Raw genomic sequence first — 17,146 nt, 5'->3', positions numbered from 1 at the left:
ACACCCCAAGGTCCTGAGAGCAGCTGGACAGACAGACAGACGCAAAGCAAACACACGGGAAGAGACAGAACGTCCGACAACAGCCAGCGCTGGGAGGGAAGGCGAGAAGCCACAGGGCAGCTCGGCCCAGGGAGGCTGGGCCCCGCTCGAGCAGCACTGCCTGAAGACGGGCCTCTAGGCGGCCGGGGAGCAGGCCAGGAGGCGGACGGGGCTGGGGAGAAGCGGCCAGGTCTCCAGGCCCTGCAGAGGTGGCCCCAGAGGACAGGCGGGGCCAGGACCACCTCGAGGCCTCGCCTCGGGTCCCGGGGCCGGGCCCGTGAGGCAGCATCACGAGCGGACGGGGTGCGCACCTGACAGTTGACGTCCATCTGTCCGTTTGAGAGCAAGTACTGAACCACGTCGTAGTGGCCTTTCTTGGCAGCCAGGTGCAAACAGGTCGAGCCCTCTGCGTCCTGTAACACGAGAGCTGCTGAGGTCCCAGGAGCCCCAGGGCGCTGAGTTCGCCCTGCCTGACGCCCCACGGCGACTGAGCTCAGAGCACGTCAGCCGGCGCGGCTGCTGGCTGGCCTTTGTCTCCACCTCCCAAGAACCTAAATCTACCTCAGCCACGGAACACCCAGCACCAGAGCCACCGCCCACCCCCCCACCCCACCCCCCGAGTTGAGGCAGACCAGGGGGAGCACCGGCCTGATCTACACTCGCAGGTGGGAGCCACCCGAGGCTCTCACTACACATGGCCGCCCTCCACCTGCAGGAGGCCCTCCACACTGCAGCCCCTCCCACCTCTCTGCATCTTCTGTCCCACAGAAATGTGGAAATCTCTTTTTCATTTTTTGCTATGGACCATTTTTAAAAGTCCTTATTGAATTCACTGCGACACTGCCTCTGTGTTACCGTCTCGTGGTTATGAGGTATGTGGGATCTCAGCTCCCTGACCAGGGGCTGGACCTGCACCCCTGCACTGGTAGGTCGAATCTTAACCACCGCACCTCCAGGGAAGGCCTGGAGATCCTGAACTCTAACGTTCTCAGCGGTGTCAGTCTCTTCTGTACTTTTTTGTGTCCTGCTGAAGAAACCGTTCCCAACACTAGAAGCAAAGGCAACATCCCCTCCTGGCCTCTGAGTGCTCTGCGCCCTCGCCTGCCGCGCCTGACTCCCGTTCACCACGCGCCTGCCGCGCCCTCACCCTGCTCGCTCCCGCCTGGTGCGTGTGCTCTCCACGTGTTCACATGTGCTCTCCACATTAGCGTGTGGCCTACATGGTCACTGTGCTGTTAGGGTGTGCTCTCCATGTGTTCATGGGTTCTGTATTACTGTGTGCTCTCCGTGTGTTCACATGTGCTCTCCATGTTAGTGTGTGGCCTACATGGTCACTGTGCTGTGCCAGGGTGTGTTCATGGGTTCTGTGTTCACACGTGCTCTCCGTGTGTTCGCATGTGCTCTCCGTGTGTGTCAGTGTGTGCTCTCCGTGTGTGTCAGTGTGTGCTCTCTGTGGAGGCAGGACTCGCTCTCATCTGTTCACCGGCTCAAACGTCTCCTCGGGCTGCAGGCCTTCATCCTCCGACGCTGGACGCAACTACGACGTGGTCAGGGTCAGACAACCATCTTGCTGTGGTCCCACCTGTTTTTACTCCTCTTTTCCTGCTTTCTAGTTACAAAAGTACTTTCTAAGATTCCATTTTACTTCCTCTACTACCTTTAAAAAATTTGTCCTTAAAGCCATGCCTCTTTTAAGTTACTCCCCAGTATTGTGCAGGATCACGACTTTCGACTGTCCACAGCTCAGAGCAGCACTGACCCCTCCCAGGACTGACCGCGAGGGCCATGCTCACGCCCCTCCGCTGTCCCCCAGCTCCTGCTGTCGTGTCGGCATCCCCATCTGTGTAAACTCCATCTCACAATATTCTTCTTCCTTTAAACAGGCTTCACCTTTTAATAAATTTACAGAAAACAAGTTCTTCTAATTCACCATTTCTGGTATTTCCATTATTTCCAAGGATGAGATTTTCCTCCTGGCTTTACTATAAATCTGCTATTACGTTCCGTCAGTTTTTGTACACCTGAAAATGTTTTATTTCACAATTGCTTCAGAAGGACACTTTTACTGGCTGTAGCATTCTGGGCGGACGTGTTTTTGGAGTTTTTCCCCTTTCAGCACAGTAAGAAAACCACTCCACGGCCTCCTGGCCCTGCGGCTTCAGATGGGGAGCTGGCGAGCACAGCACTGCTCACCTGCAGGTGCTACACCAGGCTGCTCCTCCTGGGCGCACGAGGCTCCCTGCAGTCTAACATGATGTGTTCTGGTGCAGCAGCCTGTGCATCTGTCCAGCTTGGGGCTTGCTGAGATTCTTGAACCTGGAGGTTATCTTTCATCAAATGTGGAAAATTTATGACCACTTTTCCTTCAATATATTTTCTTCCACTGGGTCTCCCTCCTCTCTGGGACTCTAACCACACAGACAGCTCAGTGTTATCCTACAGTCTGTCTCTCACAGAGTGTCTTCTGTGACTGGTCTTGGATTCAAGGGCCCTTCTTTCTATGGCACCCAGAGTGCAGCTAGGCTCACCGGTGACCTGCCCACTCCAGACCTGCGCCAACCACTTGTTCTGCTGGTACAGCTACTCCTACAAAGCCCTCAACCCTGACCTGCCTCTGCAGCAGTGCTTTGCTTAGGCACTGGCTCCCGTGACAGGGCCATGAAACTGCCCCCTGGCCAAGCACTGGGCAGAACTCACGCACCCGCCCTGATGGGGACTCTCACCTGCAGGTGTTTACAGAGCAGCTACCGGTGCCAGACCGCAAAGCCCACCAACGCAAAGGACCAGAGGCTGCCCTGAAAACACCTCCACGGCTCACACAACTGAGCTGCTGCTGTTTAGCTGTGGAGTCGTGCCCGACTCTGCGGCCCCATAAACTAGAGCACGCCAGGCTTCCCTGTCCTCCACCATCTCCCGGAGCTCAAGCTCATCTCCATCGGTTCGGTGGTGCCATCCAACCATCTCGTCCTCTGTTGTCCCCTTCTCCTCTTGCCCTCCATCTTTTCTAGCATCAGGGTCTTTTCTAACGGGTCAGCTCTTCACATCAGGTGGCCAAAGTACTGGGGCTTCAGCTTCAACATCAGTCCTTCCAATGAATATTCAGAGTTGATTTCCTTTAGGACTGACTGGTTGCATCTCCTTGCTGTCCAAGGACTCCCAAGAGTCTTCTCCAACACCAGAGTTTGAAAGCATCAATTCTTCAGCACTCAGCCTTCTTTTTGGTTCAACTCTCACATCTGTACATGACTACTGGAAAAACCATAGCTTTGACTATTCAGACCCTTGCTGGCAAAAGGATGTCTCTGCTTTTTACTATGTTCTCCAGGTTTGTCGTAGCTTTCCTTCCAAGGAGCAGGTGTCGTTTAACCTCATGACTGCAGTCACCCTCCACAGTGATTCTGGAGCCCAAGAAAATAAAACCTGCCCCTGCTTCCACTTTGTCCCCTTCTATTTGCCATGAAGCGATACAACTGGATGCCATGATCTTAGTTTTTTGAATGTTGAGTTTCAAGCCACATCTTTCACTCTCCTCTTTCACCTTCATCAAAAGGCTCTTTAGTTCCTCTTCACATTCAGCCCTTACCATGGTATCATCTGCATATCTGAAGTTATTGATATTTTTCCCAGTAATCTTGATTCCAGCTTGTGATTCATCCAGCTCAGCATTTCACATGGTGTACTCTGCATATGTAAATAACTATATACAAAAAACTATTTCTTTGACAGAAGCAAATTAAAATAGTAAAAAAAAAACCCATTTTTGCAATCGAACTGTATTTTTTTAACTGTAATGGTTGGTGTTGGTAAGAGTGCAGGGAAATGAGCGCTCACAAACTTCCAGATGCATTTAAGAAAGAGGGATCAAAAGCCTTAAAAAATCATTATATATCTTGATCCCCAAAATCCCTGTCCAGAAAAATCTGTCTTAAAACAAACATGTGAAAGACTTAGCTATGAAATGCCTGCTGAAGTACTGTGTATAATAAAAATTGATCATCTACATACTAAACTAGTGAATCTGGCAAAAATGATACAAATTATATCATGAAATATAACACAGCCACTTGAAATAATGTTATAGAATAACATTTAATGACATAGAAAAACAGAATTTGATGGGAAAAAGGAGTTCATAAATCAGTATGAACTGTGTGATGACTTTTTCAGGGGAAAAAAATGTGTATTAATGTGCAACGCTCTAAGATTTAACACTTTTATTGTTACCGTGTGTGTGTACCTGACCTAAAACTTGCCATTCTAACCATTTTCGAGCCACTCCGAGCCACACAACCGTCACCACTCTGTTCTCAGGACCTCCCAGCAGCCCAGCAGGAGCTCGGACGGCACCACTCAGCCTGTGCCTGCCCGCACACCAGGGGGCCTCATCTCTAAACCTGCCTGGTCAGCTCCCTCTGGGAAGTGGAATTCCACAGGGGAGTGGAGTCCCATGCTATCCATCCTGCGTCAGGTTCCTCAGGGGAGTGGAGTCACACAGCGCCCGTCCTCTGGCGCCACTCCCTCCTCTCAGTGTCGCGTTCCCAAGTTCACCCGTGTCGCAGCGTGTGCTGGACGCTCCTTCCCTTTTGAAGACGGAACAACACTCCGCCTCAGGGGTGGGTCACGTCTGGCTTACCCACCACGCGCCGCTGGAGCCTGGGCTGCTGCCCCTCTGGGAGCTGTAAGGTAACACGCCTGCAACGCAGAGAAGCAGGTGTGTGCACAGCTGTCTGTGTCCTTGCTTCCTGTCCCCTTGGGTACACACCCTGGACTGGAATCACTGGCTCATACAGTTAAAACTAAATACTTGATTTTTGAGGAACCACCAGACTGTCCCCACCAACACCGTATGGGAACCCCGACCTGCGCACACCTCTGCTGGCGCTTGTTTTCTGATCGTAGACAGCAGTGGTCCTCTGGGGTCTTGCTACAGCTTTGAATGCATTTCCCCAATGACTAATGATGTTGAGCATCTTTTTATGTGCCAACTGGCCATTCAATATAAGTATCTTCTCTGCAGAAATGTCTGCTCAAACTCCGCCCACTTCTGAGCTGGGCTACAGTCTAGCAGCAGGACATGTCTGTATGATTTGGAGAGTGAGGCCCAGCAGATACAGTACTGATGAATATTTCCCTCTCCTGGCGGGTGGTTTCTTCATTCTCCTTTAATGGACCAAAGTTTTAATTCTGATAAAGTTTAAGTTACCTACTTTCTTCTTATGGTCTGTGCTTTTGGTGTCGTGTCCAAGAAGCCACTGCAAGTCCCGTGTCACACAGATCTCCCTGCTTCCTGTCAGGTGCTTACAGTCTTAGCTCCTGGATGCAGGCCTTCGATCCCCTTGGGTTAACTTGTGAATACACAGTAAGGAAGGGGCCCAGACTCACTCTCCTGTGTGTGGAGTGCACTCTTCCCAGCACTTTCCTGCCACTGGCTGGTCTGGGCCCGTAACAGAAGTCATCCCATCGTGTCTGCAGGGTGCACTCCAGGCTCTCTCTGCGCCAGCCCACACGTCCGCCTCTGCACGGCTCTCCATCTGCTGCTTCATGCGTCCGTCTCCAGGCAGGTACCACACTCTTTGGATTACTGCAGCTCTGTCCTAAGTTTTGAAGTCAGCAAGTGTGAGGCCTCCAGGTTGCTCTTCGGCAAGACTATTTTGACTGTTCAGGTTTCTCTGTGGAGAACAGCGCTGGGACTCTGACGGGGGCTGCACTGACCTGTAGGTGGTTCTGGGCAGTAAGACTTTCCGGCAACACACTCAGCACTCGGCACCCACAGACGCAGAGCCACAACACGGGGCTGACGGCCGCACGGTCGCGTCAGGGCACTGCAGCACTGGTGGGCTGGAATCTGCGGGGGTCCTAGAATCCAGCCCCTGCAGATAACAAGGGATCAAAGTACTGCCTGCTTCTACTCGATGAACACAGGATAATTTCCACTTATCAGTGCCTTTTAAAATTTCTTTCAGCATTGTTTTACTGTACAAATATTTTACCTCCTTGGTTAAGCTTATTCCAAAGTATTTTTTTCTTCTTGACGCTACTACGAATGGAACTGTATTCTTAATTTGCTTCTTGGATTGTTCACAAGCGTAGAAATACAACTGACACGTCTGTACTGACTTGATATATTAAACATTCTCAAACGTACTTATCAGTGCTGGCAAGTCCCCGTGTGGACTCTTCATGACTTTCTGCGTGTCGTCTGTGCACAGATGACTTTGCTTCCCCTTTCCAACATGGAGGCCTCTCTTCCTCTTTTTCCAGTTGTTGTCACTGTTCAGTTGCCAAGTCACGTCTGATTCTTTGTGACCCCATGGACGGCAGCACACCAGGCCCTGCCCCTCACCATCTCCCGGAGTCTGTCCAAGTTCATGTCCATTGAATCAGTGATGTCATCCAACCGTCTCATCCTCTGTTGTCCCCTTCTCATCCTGCCTTCAATCTTTCCCAGCATCAGGGTCTTTTCCAATGAGTTGGTTCTTCGCATCAGGTTGCCAAAGCATTAGAGTTTCAGCATCAGTCCTTCCAATGAATATTCAGGATTGATATCCTTTAAGATTAACTGGTTTGATCTCCTTGTTGTCCAAGGACTCTCAAGAGTCTTCTCCAGCACCACAATTCAAAAGCATCAATTCTTTGGCGCTCAGCCCTCTTTACGGTCCAACTCTCACATCCATACACGACTACTGGAAAGACCATAGCCTTAACTATATGGGCCTTTGTCGGCAAAGTGATGTCTTTGCCTTTTAATACACTGTCTAGGTTTGTTATAGGCAATGGCAACCCACTCCAGTACTCTTGCCTGGAAAATCCCATGGACTGAGGAGCCTGGTAGGCTGTGGTCCATGGGGTCACTATGAGTCAGACACGACTGAGCGACTTCACTTTCACTTCCGTGCACTGGAGAAGGAAATGGAAATCCACTCCAGTGTTCTTGCCTGAGAATCCGAGGGATGGAGAGCCTGGTGGGCTGCCGTCTGTGAGGTCCCACAGAGTTGGACACGACTGAAGCGCCTCAGCAGCAGCAGCAGGTTACAGCTTTCCTTCCAAGAAGCAACCCTCTTCTAATCCCAAGGCTGCAGTCGCCAAGCACAGTGGTTCTGGAGCCCAAGAGGAGACCTGCCACTGCTCCCACCTTTTCTCCTTCTATCTGCCATGCAGTGATGGGACCGTGTGACGGGATCTCAGTTTTTTTAACATTGAGTTTTAAGCCAGCTTTCTCACTCTCCGCTTTCACTCTCATTAAAAGGCTATTTAGTTCCTTTTCACTTTCTGCCCTTACAGTGGTATCATCTGCATAACTTGAGGTTGTTGATATTTGTCCCGGCAATCTTGATTCTAGCCTGTGCTTCGTCCAGCCTGGCACTTTGCATGATGACGACTTTCTTGAGTAAGGGCTCTGAACAGCACACGGAAGAGGGGAGGTGCTCACCATGAAGGGTGGAGCCGGACCCTCCACACACGAGCCCTCGTGGGTGCTGGTCCGTGTCAGGCTCTGTGGAGCCAGTGCTCACAGTGCTTCCCACGAGCAAACCGCCGCCAGGCAGGCTGCACTGCCTACGTCTAGACACCTGTGGGTGCCCAGTAGCCGCCAGTCCCTAAAGGCGTCCCAGGGAAGCGGCTCTGCTCCTCCTCACAAGGAGCGTACGGGGGTCAGGGTGTGTGCGCCGAGTACCTTGGGATCCACGAGGGCCCCGGCCTTGATGAGGTACTTCACCGCGTCCAAGTGGTTGTTCTCCGCGGCCTCCATCAGCGGGGTCCTCTGGTCCTCGGAGCAGGTGTCGATGTTGGCGCCCGCCTGGTGAGAAGAGGGACAGACACTCAGCCTGCAGCCACACCCAGGGAGGAAAGCCCCCGGACTCAGACAGCAGAGACCCCGGGAGGTCTCTCTGCCGTCTCCAAAGTGATGGTTCTATTTTCTGTCAAGAAGAGCGTTTCACTTTTCAGTTAACTTGGTAAAGATAGCAACATCACTGACAACCCCTTAGAAGTAAGAAAGTGAGACCCCAGCGCAGACAGAGAAGAGGTGAGGAGAGGGTCTCCGCAAGGCAGGGCCAGGAGGCAAGGGGACCAGCTTGCAGTGACCTCAGAGCTCTTTCTGGGCTGTTCTAATGCTTGCTGAAATTAACTGAACAAAAATTCATCTCCAGCATTTTTTTTCTAATAGTGGGTGTACTTAAAAACTAATGAGCTCGCAGGAGGCCTTGGGTAAATTCTGCCTAAAACTGCAGACGCCCAAGGTGAGTTGTCCACTCAGAGCAAAGTGACTATTTGGCAGCTGAACCTTTTCTGTGTTTTGGGGGAGAAACTAATGTAGACTAATGCACAAAGAGCTAACACCTGCAAGATTGTTTTAATTATTAGCAATTAAAACATAAGAGTAACAGTTTAGTGAGAAACTTAAAAAGCACACAGAGAAGGGCCCACGGAAGCCAGGGGCTGAGCAGCAGGGGCTGGAAAGAGACCCGCTGGCCTCCAGGCGGAGCCACAGGCGGAGCGGGGGCAGTGGGTGGGAAACGCGCGGGACACCGGTCCAAGCCCACCTGAGGGCGAGGTGGAGTCGGGACCCCACAGCAACCTGGAAGAGCACACAGGTGAGGGGCAGGCAGGGCGGAGGCAGCACAGAGCCCAGAATGCCAGCATGGGGCCAGCCACTCTGCCCGGGTGCACAGGCAGGATGAGCCTCTGCCGGCAGAAGGCCAGGCAGTGCCTGTGACTGGGGGCACGCACCTGGCAAGACTCCCCCAGACCCCCATCCACCCTGAGCCCTCAGGGGGTGGGCAGCCTCAAAGGGAGGGCCCAGGTCTGAGAGGGCTGCACAGGCTGATGGCCAAGAGTGGAGGCAGGGGCCACGCTACAGAGGGTCAGGGTCAGAGGAACATCTCCCCCGCCCAACGCCAAAACCCCGGGACCGCGAGGACTGGTGCTCCATGCGCTTGTCTGAAACCCGAGCTAGTCAGTGACCCACCCAACCGGCGGAACGGAAGCCCCGCACAAGGACGTGTGGGCAGCCCTGGACCACAGCAGGGAAGCCAGCCCGAAGGTGAATGACCATCCCAGGGAGAGGCGGGGCGCCCAGGAGATGATGCCAAGCCATCTGAGACTTGGGAGGAGGGGGACGGAGGGTGAGCCCCCAGAGAACAGAGCGGCACATGTCAGGGCAACAGCCGCTGCTCTGCCCTTCCCTGGGCCCTGAGGCTGCGAGGACAGGCACCTTTCTAATCGGCCCACAGCCAGCACCAGATCAGGGCAGAGCAGGCTGGAGGACCTGATCAAACCTCCTAGAGGGATGGACGGGGACAGAACCAGGACAGACAGACGTGCAGGAGAGACGGAGGACCAGCAGGAGAGGCCAGAGCAGGGGCCGGTGTGGGGACAACCGGGCGCGGCCGGAGGCTGGGACTGGCCCAGCCCGCGGCAGCGCGTGGGAGGCGGCCCCTGCTTGGGCCTCGTTTAGTTCAATGGCCACAGTGCTGCAGCTGCCTAGTTGGAGCTGCTTCTACGGAGACCTCGGCATGGAAACGAGTCAGGCCAAGAATGACCAAAAACTCTCTTCACAGGCGGCCCCCACCCTGACCACATGGTAAGTAAGGGCGATTCCTGGCTGCCTGGAGCCAGGAGAGGGCACAGGGCCAGGGCCAGGGCCAGGGCCAGGGCCTGCCGGGAGGAGGGCACAGGAAGCAGGCACCCAGGAGAGCGGGGCCTCCAAGAAGCAGCACCGTGGGATCCAGGGCGAAGCAGAGTGAGCCCGCCCACCGCGCACACCGGGGCTCTGGGGAAGGGCGGCCCGCCTCGGGAGTGCACAGCCCTGGACACCACTCAACTGCGCGCTTGAGAACCTCACCTGAGAGGTGCCCAGCCGTCACACCCCCAGGCTCGGACAGACATGCAGAGTCGTAAAGATCGCCAACGTGTGAAATGTTGTTTTTTCTAAACCAACACGTCACATTTTATTCTGCTACAGTTTATGACTCCAGAGAGGCTGCGAAACAGAACGCAACGCCTGTGCTCCCTCCCAGGACGGCTTCCTCGATCGTGGCCCGTGGGCAGAAGCAGGAATGGACAGTGGGTCACGAGTGGCCCCCAGGCCATGCTGGGCCCCCTGGGTCTGAACGACCCCTTCTGTTGTTGCTGTCTGAACGAAAGAAGGCAAACAAGTCACACCATGTGGAGTTCAGAGTTGGACAGAGCTCAGCCGTGTGGCCGAGGATGCCTGCAGGGCAGTGAGCCCATAGAGACACACACATGGTCATGATGACGTCAACCTCAGAGCTGCTCAAGGAGGGGAGACGGTGCTTCAGGGGAGAAGCAGCCCAGGCCGGTTCCCTCCAGAGCGATTAAAATGAACCAAGATGCTTACATTTTAGACTCTTCTTTATTAATCACACGGGCTTTCCTGGTGGCTCAGCGGTAAAGAATCCATCTGCCAATGCAGGACTCTTTACACGCTGGGTCAGAAAGATGCCCTGGAGAAGAAAATGGCAACCCGCTCCAGTATTTGTGCCTGGGAAACCTCATGGACAGAAAGGCCTGGTGGGTTACAGACCATGGGATCACAAAGACTGAAACACGACTTAGCAACTAAACAACAGCAAACGTGTGCACGTGCACATACTCTAATGTTAGGGAAACAGTGGGGTCTTCCCCGGTGGCCGAGTGGTGGAGAATGCATCTGCCAGTGCAGGAGACACGGGTTCACCCCTCATCTGGGAAGATGCCGCACGCCACGGAGCCACTAAGCCCGGATGAAGCAACTGCTGAGCCTGAGCTCGAGAGCCCGGGAGCTCCAACGGCGGAGCCCATGCACCCAACTACCGAGGCCCGAACACTCAGAGCTCACGCTCCACGCTAAGAGGCCACCGCAGAGACGCCCGAGCACCGCGACTAGAGAAAAGCCAGAGCAGCAGTGAAAACCCAGCTCAGCTCAGTGCAGTCTCGCTCAGTCGTGTCCGACTCTTTGCGACCCCGTGGACTGCAGCACGCCAGGCCTCCCTGTCCATCACCAACTCCTGGAGCTTACTCAGACTCACATCCATTGAGTCAGTACTGCCAAAAAAAAAGATAAATAAATTTTTTCAAAAAGGTGGAATTTCCCTGGTGGTTCAAACGGTAAAGCATCTGCCTGCAGTGTGGGAGACCCGGGTTTGATCCCTGGGTCGGGAAGATCCCTTGGAGAAGCAAATGGCAACCCACTCCAGTATTCTTGCTTGGAAAATCCCCATGGACAGAGGAGCCTGGTTGGGCTACAGTCCCCGGGGTCACAAAGAGTCGGACACAACTGAGCAAATTCACTTTCTTTTCTTTCTTTCAAAAAGGTTGGAGGAAATACGTCTTTTCAAAGGAGTGCAGAGCCACCTCCTCTAAAGGAAGAAGGAAGTCAGAAGAGGCGGCAGCAGAACCCGGCTGCACGCTATTTAAACAGGTCCGTCCAAACGAGCCTCTGTCGTGCCCAAGCCAAAGCTGAGAGGGATCTGACAAGCGGGTCTCAGGCGTCAGAAATCTAAGCCAACACGTAAACCTACTGTAAACGTCGATGCAGAAGCTTCACCCTGACACACAACCCTACTCTGTGTGTGCAGCACCGGTGAGGGCAAGCAGACAGGACGGAGCCGCTGAGACCACACCCTGGAGGCCAGCGGGCGGCGACAGGGGCCCCGAGGCCCCGGCGGAGGCACACTGTGCTCCCAGGCCCAGAGCCCTCCTGCGGCCCCCAGCACGAAAACTGCCAGGCCACAGGCCCAACCAAGAGCCCACCTCCGGCACTGCAGCCCTTTCCTTTTCACACAAACAAGCCAGCACCAGGCATCTGGGTAAAGCCTGAAATGAGAAAGACTGGAGCACAGTGTCCAACTGCAGGGAGACGCAGAGGCCACTGAGAAGGAGCTCTAGGGGAGCAAGAGAGGACCCAGGGATTCAAATGAGGCAGCACCTGTGAGCCCCCAAAAGGAGCTGAGGGTCACGTGGAGCAGCGCTTAAGAAGGTGGACTCGAAGGACGCAGAGCTGGAGAGAAGGTGCGCCAGGGAAACACAGGGTGGGCGCTCAGGGAGGGCCCCAGAGCCCAGACAGAAAACCCCCCAGACTGAGCTGGGGGCTGAGCAGCAAGTCTAGACCCACGAGCGAAAGGAGATTTCCTGAAGGATCCAGAGATGAAGAACCAGCTGCAAGGTGGCCTCCAAAGAATAGAGGTCCCACAGGGGCCTGGGTTGGGGAGACCTCCCAGAGAGACAGTGCTGAGAGTGGGCGACGCACTTTCAGATAACACAGAGGCCAGTGTGCCTGCTGGGTGGGGGGTGCCCCTCATACAACCATGGAATATTCACGGGACCACAGGACATAAGCTCTCACTGCAGGAGGTGGGCAGAGTGGCACGTGTGCATGCCTCGGCTGGACCCCCAGCCTGGGAAGGCGGCAACATGGAAACCCGAAGTGAACAAGAACCAATCGGGAAACACCGAGAGGCACACAACCCTCAGGACGGCAGCGGCTAGGCCCTGGGCCCTCGCTGCCGCCCACGGCCCACGGCCGACCTGGATCAGCATGTGGCAGATGTCCACGTGGCCAGCCTCCGCCGCGGCGTGCAGGGGCGAGCGCTTGTTCTGATGCTCCATCTTGAAGTTGGGGTCGATCCCGTCAACTGCAAACAAACAAGAGGTGCCACTCACTCATCAGGCACGACCCCAGCACCCAGGCGGGCCGGGCCGGGGTGGGGAGGCCCCGGGGGACGGCAGGCAGGCTGCAATCAAAGGCCCCAGCACCACTGCTAACTCTGGGCCCCTGGCCCTCCCGTGTCCCCCAGCCGGCCTCGGCCCCAACATGAGGCTGGAGGGGCCCCAGGATGGACACTCCATGGGAGCAGGACCCCCAGGCCAGGCCCTAAGGGGAGGCAATTACTGAGCGCAGCTCCCAGCCTGGCATGGACACGGATCATGAGTTAACCCCAGAACAGTGAGGCGACCTCAGTATCGCACAAGGTCTAACAGAAAAATGATAAAAATTGCCACCTTGGTCAACATAAAACCTTTTTTACCCCAGGACAAACTGCTACACTTGTTTCTTAACTTCCTATCAAGTAAAGAGATTCTGCGTCCACCTTCTCCAGCCCAAAAGTCAAGCCTAAGCTGTGAGCTCAGAAGCAAAGCGCTGCCTGCTCCTCAGCACCCGGCGGGTCAGAACCACAGCGGCAGGAGGCTGCTGACAGCACAGGTGTCCCGGGCTGCTCTCTGCACAGAAGACGCAGGCAGGTCCCCACGGCACGAGCCTGGCTCCTGACCACGCCCCTACTGACTCCACAGCACCTCTTAACCATCACACACCTCATTCCTGCTAATTCCAAGCAAGCACACCCACCGCCTTGACTGAGCGTGAACGTGGCGAACAGGCTGAACCCCAGGAGCGGCCTGTATGCACCGACCAGAGCAATGGGACAGGGTGGGACACGGCGGGCCCTGCGACGACAGAGGCGTGCTCGCCCACCTACCCAACATGAGCAGCACCTTCTGCAGCTCCCCTTGCCGCGCCGAGAAGTACAGCTGCTTCGGGTGGAAGCGGAGCTTCTTGGGTCTGTGGAGAGAACACGGGTCAGCGGTAAGCACAGCTCCCCTACCACACACGTTCACGCGGACACACACACACGCACGCATGCATGTACACACCCACACCCACAGACACCACCTGCAGGCTGGGGAGGTCTGGGTGAGGCCCTTATGTCCAGCCTTCAAGGTGAAAGATGCCACATCCACCAGGCATCTCACAATAAAAACACTAAAAACGCATGATCATCTCCTTCACCTACACATGGGAACGGTCCCTGAGGCCTCGGCATTCCACACGGGGCATAGTGGGACCCCTGAGGTGGTGGGGCAGGGTATCCCACCCAGCTACACCCACCCTGCTCAAGTAGAGTCTGGGCCTAATGAAGGGACAGGGCACCCAATAGTCACTGTGAGACCAGGATCAGAGACCAGGCTGGAGGCCAAAAGAGAGCCGTGGGGACTCGGGACCATGTCCCACAACACAACTACCCAAGAACAAGACAGGACCCTGATGCTCCAGGGAGGAGCCACACAGCCTGGCTGCAGCCCTGACCACAAGACCCTGTGCGCAGGGTCACCTGCGCGCAGGGTCACTTGTGCGGCAGGTCACCCGTGCGGTCACGGGTCAGGGGCGCCAGGCCCTCCTGCAGACTCCCAGGTGGTGCAGGCAAGACCAAGAGGGTGCCTGCTCCAGACCCGCCCTCACAGACGAGCAGCGTCAGAGCAGTGGCGGCCCTCCGGTCCTGAGGTCAGAGCTCTGGCCGGCAGCGTCTGGGAAGCCTCACCGGCTTCCGGGACTACCCTCACCATGCCATCAGGGGGTGTGCCACGACAAGCTGCGACTGGTTTCCATGGCTTCCAGACTAACGAGGAGGTGTGTCAACAGCCATCAGAGTGGCTTCAGCGACGCCTGGGAGCACCCGCGCCCCGGGGGAGCACATGGAGGGCACATGTGGCCTCGGTGCGCACAGACGCTGGCGGACGGGGACACCCAGCAACGCAGTGGGGGCCTTGTGCAGGAGGACGGGGGGGTGGAGGCTGCAAGAAGGGCTTACTTCTCGGAATCCAGGGCGATGAGTGCGCTCTCCAGGGTCTCCTTCCCAGGGCCCTGGGAGAGGCCTGGCGCCGGCTTCCCCAGCCCAGCCGGCCCTGTGGGGTCGAAGCCCTCCGGCACCTGGGGGGCCAGGCTCTGCGGCTTGTCCTCCTCTGAGAGCAGGGGGCCAGCAGCGCTTCGGGGAGGAGGAAATAAGTGGAATTCTGAGTTTTAGAGACATGCAAACTCCCCCTCTTACGGAAACCAATGAATACACAACACAGGATCCCCTCAGCCCCCAGCTGTGCTGCTCCTCCGAGACGGAAAACGACCGCGGGCTCACTGTCTGTCCCGGCCCAGAGGGCAGTGCCCAGACGCAGACCAAGTCCCAGGGAGCGCTCAGAAGCGAGGGCAGCCTTTCCTAGGCTTCTGGACCAGTGTTCAAATTTGCTTTAGAATCCACTCCAGGTTGAATCTCAAGTCCACTGCCTGACCAATACAAGGAACACCTTGGAATTTTGACTCAGAGCATTAAACTTATAGACTAACATACTTAATTCACAAAAATATGATGGCATCAACACCATCCCCATACTAAGTTCTGAATGTTTACAATTTGAGCCTCTTAACCTTCAGCGGATTTTCAGTCACGGGTTAGGGTAGGTGGTGAGTTTGCTGCTGTTTTGAAGGATCTCCTTCACCCTGGCTTCCAGCTGGACAGGCTGGTGAGGACAAGGCTTCTGACACCTTTTCTTAACTGATCATCTGGACGACTAACTCCAATTAGCTCTATGAGTTCTTCAGCTATTTCCACCTAATTCTTTTAGGAAGAAAACTATATGTTTGCAATACAAATCCTTCTCTTGTAGACTGTTTCTTGTGTGTTCAGCTAGGGCATCCTAAACATAGCACAGTAACAGCAGACCATACAGCAGCTGATGCTGACGCTCCACGTCGTACACGTACACACAGGTGCACGCAGGCAGGGACAGGCACGCACAGGCACCGCAGGCTCAGGGAGCACTGTGCTTCAACACAGAGCGCGGACACACATCACGGAGGACGGTGTGACACAGGTCCACACACAGGTGGATGAGTGTGCAGAGGAGACACGTGCACAGCGCAGCGAGCAAACACAAGTCTCCGTGCCTCCCAGCCTCACGGGTCAGAGCTCACGGCGCGTGCGCCAGCAGGGAGACCCCTGGCGGCTGGGGGCACATACCTGCCCGTGGTGGTGTCGGCCCTGCCCTCTGCTGCACAGCTCTTCTCCTGCCCAGGGGCCAGGGTCACCGTGGACGTCGTGTCTGCCTTTGCAATGGTCACCTCTTTGGCCTTGGAGGTCTCCTCCCCACAGTGGGGACAGTAGCTGGCATTATTGACTCGAGAGGCACAGGCTTTGTGGAAACGATGAGAAATGCTGCTCTCAGGCTGACATTCCATAAAATTACCCTAAAGATGGGAAGGCAACAAGTCATTCTCACTGGGACTAAAATGCAGAAAAGCAAGTGAACCCGAGGTGCAGGCACATGTGGGGCAGGAAGCCGGCGTGGGGAGGAGAGAAGGCCTGTGGCCCTGCGCCCTGCATGAAGCGGAGGACATCCCCAGCCCCGCGCCTCGCTCTGCGCCACGCTGCTCAGCGGGTGAGACATGTATAAGACCGGGTCGACAGGAGACCCACGGAGGACGCACCCGGGAAGCAGACTCACAGCCCTGAGAGCCGGCAACAGCCCTCAGCAGAGTCCCCCTGCCGCAGGCGGGGCTCTGGGGCAGAAAGTGGGACCCGGGGCCATCTTTCAGCAGAGGCATGGAAGGATGTGGAGGACTGGGAGGACACAGAGCCGTGGCATCCGGAGAAGCCCCAGGAGAGAGGCTGTCAGCCGGGAGCACGAAGGGCCACGTGGAGCCCGTGAGCCCAGGAGAGGGCCTGGGAGCACCTGTGGCTGAGCCACCGAGGAGGACGGCCCGGGGCTCTGCAGGTGGCAACACGGGGCAGGCGGTCCTGCCGGGCAGCGCCAGGAGCAGTGGGGAGGGGCTGGGCGTGCCCGGGAGGCGGGCGGCACTCACGGCCGTGCAGAAGTAGCCGCAGCCGGGGCAGCACTGGTGCTTCACCATCCGGCCCCGGTGGTCCTCACACAGCACCAGCAGCGGCGCCTTGCTGGATGGACGCATCAGCTCATGCTTCACCACGCTGTTCGTGCACCTGCCCAGCTGCAATCGGGAGAGACCGGGTCAGCGCGCCACACCCAGCACGGGAGGGGGTCAGGAAAGCAAAGGGTGCAGGCGGTGCGGGCCTCCACACCCACCAGCCCACCAGAAGAAACGGGTCCAGTGAGAGTCAATGCCCCCCACCCCGCACAGAAATCAGGAGTGTGCTGGCTGCACGACTGTGTGTGTCTGTCACACGTGTGACAGAGACGCATGCTGAGAGGCAACCTCAAGCACGTGGACGATGCCTCGGTAAAGTTCATGGGATGGAGATGAGGGAACCGGCTCTGAGGGTGTCAGCCGCTGAGGCCGAGGTGGCCTGGGTATTCAAAGAGAAGA

At 56.0% G+C, this 17,146-nt stretch overlaps 1 protein-coding gene across 7 annotated transcripts in view; it reads right to left on the bottom strand.

Moving 5' to 3' along the window:
* The window catches only part of EHMT1 (euchromatic histone lysine methyltransferase 1), a 109,444-nt gene that overhangs the window by 15,047 nt on the left and 77,251 nt on the right, over positions 1-17,146 (bottom strand). For all 7 annotated transcript variants that reach the window (XM_027557020.1, XM_027557024.1, XM_027557026.1 and 4 more), the window contains 7 exons: positions 16,667-16,810; positions 15,825-16,051; positions 14,625-14,798; positions 13,515-13,597; positions 12,565-12,671; positions 7,712-7,834; positions 351-452 (listed from right to left, as the gene is read on the bottom strand). In XM_027557020.1, the coding sequence (XP_027412821.1) occupies positions 351-452; positions 7,712-7,834; positions 12,565-12,671; positions 13,515-13,597; positions 14,625-14,798; positions 15,825-16,051; positions 16,667-16,810 (960 nt within the window). The remainder of the gene's footprint in view (positions 1-350; positions 453-7,711; positions 7,835-12,564; positions 12,672-13,514; positions 13,598-14,624; positions 14,799-15,824; positions 16,052-16,666; positions 16,811-17,146) is intronic.

The sequence above is a fragment of the Bos indicus x Bos taurus genome, chromosome 11 (genome assembly GCF_003369695.1).
Source record: "Bos indicus x Bos taurus breed Angus x Brahman F1 hybrid chromosome 11, Bos_hybrid_MaternalHap_v2.0, whole genome shotgun sequence".
Taxonomy (NCBI): Eukaryota; Metazoa; Chordata; class Mammalia; order Artiodactyla; family Bovidae; genus Bos; species Bos indicus x Bos taurus.
This window is presented reverse-complemented; position numbering and strand designations above follow the sequence as displayed.